The 5,504-nt window shown below is 61.6% G+C and overlaps 1 protein-coding gene across 2 annotated transcripts in view; it reads left to right on the top strand.

Annotated features, from left to right (window-relative positions):
* SLC9A3 (solute carrier family 9 member A3) overlaps positions 1–3,846 on the top strand; it is a 78,530-nt gene extending 74,684 nt beyond the window's left edge. For both annotated transcript variants that reach the window (XM_021077062.1, XM_021077063.1), the window contains exon 16: positions 17–3,846. In XM_021077062.1, the coding sequence (XP_020932721.1) occupies positions 17–264 (248 nt within the window). In that variant the 3' untranslated portion in view covers positions 265–3,846. The remainder of the gene's footprint in view (positions 1–16) is intronic.

Raw genomic sequence — 5,504 nt, forward strand, 5'->3', positions numbered from 1 at the left:
CTGCCCTTTCTCCTAGGAATTGACAACCCCGTGTTTTCCCCCGACGAGGACCCCAGCATCCTCAGCCGGGCACCGCCCTGGCTGTCTCCCGGGGAGGCAGTGGTGCCCTCCCAGAGGGCCCGAGTGCAGATCCCCCACTCTCCCGGCAACTTCCACCGCCTGGCGCCCTTCCGCCTCAGCTGCAAGTCCGTGGACTCCTTCGTGCTGGCCGATGGCTCCGAGGAGCAGCCCCGCGCCGCCCCGGCCGAGTCCACACACATGTAACTGGCCCTGCCCTCCCCTGCCGGCTAACAGCTGCTCTCTCCCCAGCTCCTCTGCCCAGCCGCCCGCGCCCGCTCCGGCCGGACCTGCTCCCTCTCTCTCTGCAGCAGCGGCTCTGCCTTCTGCTACTCTGTTCTCACAAGCCTCTGGTTCCAGCTCCATTTTTCTTAAGATTCGTCTGAGTTCCCGCTTCTCCAGCCGAGTTGGGGGTGGGGCGGGGTGGGATCAGTGCTGTTGGAGAACTTGACCGCTTTAGGTTTTGCGGGTTAGGAGACTGTGAGCTCAGAGGGCAAGGGGAAGGGGAAGACGTTTTTCTCCCTAAAGGCCCGGAGGTCCGGAAAGCCCGCGTGACAGATGGGAGTGCGGGAGACCCTCAAGCGGAGAGCAGGACAGGGGCAGGGTTCAGGACGGGGTCCCCGCGGGCCGGCCCGTGGCAGCTAAGCCCGGCTCAGGAAGGTTCCAGTGAGCCTGTCCTCGGCCCGCGCAGGGCTCCCGGGGCACCAGGCGCCTCTGCAGCTCGTCTTCCTCCCGCGGCTTCACCTCCAGGCTTGGCACGCGCCCCGGCCCTGGGGTGCGGTCCTCGGTCCCACCTGGGCTGGAGGCGGGGGCACCCGATGCCCCGTGCTCACACCGGCTTCTCCTGCAGGTGACACGGGGTCGGACGCACCGCTGACCGGACGCTCGTCCCCACACGAGGGACAGCCCGCCGCCGAGATGCCCCCGCGCGTGCGCGCCCCGAGCCCGGCCCCGCCCAGTCCGGCCCCGCCCAGCCCCGAGAAGGCCCCGCCCACCTCCCGAAGCGCCGCGCCCGCTGCGCCGCCGGACCCCGAACCGGGGGCGGGGCCTGCGCCTGGGGTGGGACCAGAGCGCCGCGGGCTGCCGGCTGCGCACGCGCGGTCGGCAGCGGCGCGCCGCGTGCACAGCCGGCGCTCGTTCCAGAGGCCCCGCGCGCGCCGCCGCCCCGCGTTGCTAAAGCTCGCTTCGCTGCAGCCTTCGTGCCACACGCCTCCTCACGCCCTGGAGCAGGAAGAGACGCCGCTGTGACGTCCGCCCACTCGGGGTCTGCATACATGATCTCGCCCCTGAGGATGTCCCCCATAGCCGCGCCCCCCAGGGGTCTCCCCCGCCCCACATTACGGAGGGCTCCCCAGGGTCTGCACTCCCGGGCTTCTGCACCCTCCACCACGGCTGCCCAGCCGGGCGTTGGCACCCACGACCTCGCGCCCCCCGAGGATGCTGCCCCCCAGGGGTCTCCACCCCCCACAACACACCCATGTTCACCTGGGGTCGTGCCCTCCATGCCTCCTTCCCAAGGGGGTCTTCCCATAGCCTCAGTTAGCCCTGGGCACTCACCAGTTAGGTGCTGGATGGACAGGAGCTGGACTCCCAGGGGACGAATGTGCTGCAGGACCTGACCCTTGGAATTCCTTGGGGTCCCTGCAGAGAGGCCCCTGTGGGTCACGAGCCTCCTCCACCTTCTGGGAGGCCCAGGCAGGTGCCCTTGCCAGGAGACTCCTGTGCCCTCTGTCCATCTGTTCTGGATTTAAACTGGGCACTTGTGTGTTACTGTTTCCACTGTCACTCCTGACCCAGGGACAGTCTGTGCTTGAGTTCTTGCCACCCCGTATCCATTCTCATCAGCACTGCTGGGGAAACTGAGAACCACACAAGCTGAGCTTTGCCCACTGTTATGCCAACCCAAGATCCTAGGCCTAGACTGGCCTCTCTCAAAGCCCCCTGGGAGGATGAGAGCCCAACTCCAGGATAGGATGTGGGATGTCCTCATGTCCACTCACCAGGTCTCAGAACCACCTGTCACCTTGTGGACCACGGGCACAGCTGCAGAAGCATCCTGTGTTTGCTTATCCTTGCTGTGTTGAGACTCCCAGAGCTCAGTGCTCATCCTGCACACCCCCCCACCCCAGTGTGGTCTCTGGGCACAGGGGCTGAACGTCCCCAAACAGCTGGTCTCTGGCCTGAGCTTGTCCCACCTAATGCTGGCAGATGGCCCAGGCTGGGTAGAAGTGGCACTGGCTGCATGGGCCTGCCCACGAGGCCCCAGCAGACAAGTGAGGCTTCTGCTCAGCAGTCTTGTTTGGAATCACACTGGGTCCTTGGATGGACCCTGGCCAGATGGTGGCTCAGGCGTCCTCACACCAGGGACGCCGAAGGGACTTGGACCACCTCCCCACCCCACCCCAGCCCCAGGGCCCCATGGATGGGGCCTTGGACAGAGCCCCCAGGCCTCTGGAGGGCAGGGCAGGGCACCTGTGCAGTGAGGCGGGAGGGGCCTCACCTGGCCTCTCTGCTCCTCGGACGCAGGGTTTGAGGCAGTAAAGGAGTAAAGGACAGTGGACACCTGGAAGCTTTTCTGAAGAAGCCAGGCTCCAGCCTGCTCAGGGAGCTGTCCGCGCTGCCCTCTGCCTTGTTCCCGGGGCGAGGCCTCAAAGCCGTCGTCACCAGGGTCTCGAGCAGTGTGCAGCCCTTCGACAGAGCAGTGATTCCCAGGGCGAGGCTACACTTCGCTGTTGAAGAACAAGTGACCCAACAGGGAAGGTCCTTGGGGCCCTGGTTCACCCAGAGTTAGCTCTGTAGCTGAAGTTCGGACCTGCTCACAACCCGAACCACTGGCTTAGCCGTCACGGGCACAAGAGCGACCCGCAGTTTGCCGTACTTGTTCCCACACTCACAGCCACTTGGACCAACACTGTGAGCACAAAATCCAGCCATCACCTGCCCAGCAGACCTGGCGGAAGGCACAAGCTCCGTCTACTCCCTGCAGGAGGGGTTGATCCAGAACAGACTGGGTCCTGCAGTGTCCATAGCCCAGCCGGTCTGGCATCTCCAGCTGCCTTAACAAGCCTCCTGGACCCTATTCAGCTGCAGGGCCGGAGGCGAGCCCTGGGAAAGCGCTCCGGGCACTTCCCAGATGCCCACTAGACCTCAGGCTGATGAAGCTCTCCTGGGCCAGTTCTGTGGCCGGTGTCTTCTGCGGCGGGTGACCTGTGCCACTGAGCACAGCCACCGTTGGGGCAAGTTCCAGGGGAGACCTTTCAACTTGGGAGAGACTGTTCAGTCTGTGGACACAGTGTCATAAAGCCCAGTAGTGTGGCTACATCTCATGAAGGAGAATCCTAGCTGTTCTTGTCATTGTCAAACAGAAGGTAAACAAAGTCTTATGAATGTATTTCCTTAGGAAAACTGCTGTAAAAATTTTTATTAGGAAAGAATTCCTATTTATTTAACACTGAACTTCGGCCTCCTTTGTGGAAGACTATGACGTGCACAGATTCAGAACCCACTTCTCACTTCTGTATCTTCTCAAAAATGATCTGGTTACAGCGCCCAGATCCTGTGCACTACTGATCTTCCACTGTGAAAGGTGGTTTGATGGAGGAATTTCACTGAAACTGGAAATGCAGTGTAAGTTCTGATCTTGTCAAGTCTCCTGTAACCTAATCCAATCGACGTGCCTTAAAGAGCTGCCCCATGCAGTCCCCAGTGCGGGGGCGTGTCCGGGCAGGGCCCACCACAGGTCCTACAACAGCGACGCCTTCATCAAGTCTATTAAAAATGTTTCAAGGAGTTTTGGGGTGAAAACTTTGTTTACAAGTGAGAAATCCTATCAAGGAGGATTTAAGGAAGCATCTCCTGCACGCACGCAAACTCAAACTGTTGGCGGTACAGTTAACATGGACGTGTGTGTGTCTGTGTGTCTGTGTCTGTGTGTGGTGGCCCCTGGGCTGGTGCCAAAGCCTGCAGGAACAGCCAGGGCCCTGGAACCCGTCCCGTCCCCAGCAGAGCCTGCAGGGAGCGGCGCCCACCAAGCCAGAGTGGGAGGACTGAGTACTTTCCACAGCGAGGTGGTGGGGTCAGCAGGGTCCAAAGCCTGGTGGGGGGGACAAGGAAGGGGTCTTGGTGGGGCTGAGACGAGGCTGGTGAGGGAGGCAGAGATGTGGCGAGACCCATCCCCTGGGTGGAGCTGCCCAGGGCTGGCGGTCAAACCCAGCACGTCATTTTCCGTGCTGCCCTGTCGGACACACCTCTTACTTTAATCGTTAGGACCTTAAATGATTATTCTAAAATGAGAACAGCAAGTCAAGGCCAAGTCCAGAGACATGGTTTCTTAGTGGTGCCTACCAGTACCCACAGCCCTTCCAGCTTGTTGCACAGCACAATCTCCAGCAAGGAGGCAGCATTTGCCCGCAACTGCCCCCAGTAAGAAGGAATCACAAACCAGGTGGCTTCAAACCTCAGGTGCTCGTTGCCTCAGCAGCGGGCAATCAGGGGAAGGCCGCTGTCCAGCCTGTCCAGCCTCTTACTCTGGGCTGGCAGAAGCTTCACCATGACGGGTCTCCTGTGCCGTCGCCTTGTGAGGACATGGCCATGTCTGCTTGGGGCCCCCACCTCCACCTTCCCGCATGGGCTCCCTCTCTGGTTTCCCAGGGGCACCCCCCCACACCCCCGCTAGGAGGAGGAGCGGGGCCGCTGGAAGCCCCCCGCGTGGATATGGCAGCCCTGCTGTGGCCCACCAGCCCCCACTCATTTCCTCTGGATAGAAAGAAACCCCTTGGTTCCAGGCTCTGTTTTGGGGCATCCTCGTGACAGCAGCTAGGGCTGTACGTGTAGGCAGGAGACAGCAGGCTGGGATCGCAGGGGGACAGTGGGACTGGCGGTGCTTCAAACACACCTGGTAGGACCCGTTCTCCCCATCTCCTTGGAGAGCCCTGAGTGAAGTTCAAAGTCTGGGAAACTTCCTGCCCTGAAACAGGTTTTCCAACTGAACAGCAACCTTTTTATGCAGAAAGACCCCGAGACTCAGTGAGTCCACACTGGCCCAAGGCAAGCTTGGCCTGTTAAACCCATCTGCTCCCGTGGGCACTTGGTGGCCCGAGTGAAAGGCAGGCACTGGCCTTCAGGCCTCCTGCGGGCCTCTCGCTGAGTGACCTGGAGATGACCCAGCCCTGGGCATCGGCGTAGACACCACTGCCTGCCCCCTGGCTCATGGTTCCCGCTGCAGCCCTCGCCATGCCTCCCAGCACATCCTGCCCCCACTGCCTGGAATGTGGTGGCGTGTGGCATTCAGATCGGGGCTCACCACTGCGCAGGTGTCCCCAGCGGCTGAGTGCCCTACCTGCCCTGTGGTGACCATCAAATGATCGGAGCCAGGGCAGTACAGGTCATTGGGTCTGCAGTCACCTCGGGTGTTTGTTCCACAAGTAACTCAGTGAACACCCTCTCAG

Source organism: Sus scrofa, chromosome 16 (genome assembly GCF_000003025.6).
Source record: "Sus scrofa isolate TJ Tabasco breed Duroc chromosome 16, Sscrofa11.1, whole genome shotgun sequence".
In the NCBI taxonomy this organism is placed as follows: Eukaryota; Metazoa; Chordata; class Mammalia; order Artiodactyla; family Suidae; genus Sus; species Sus scrofa.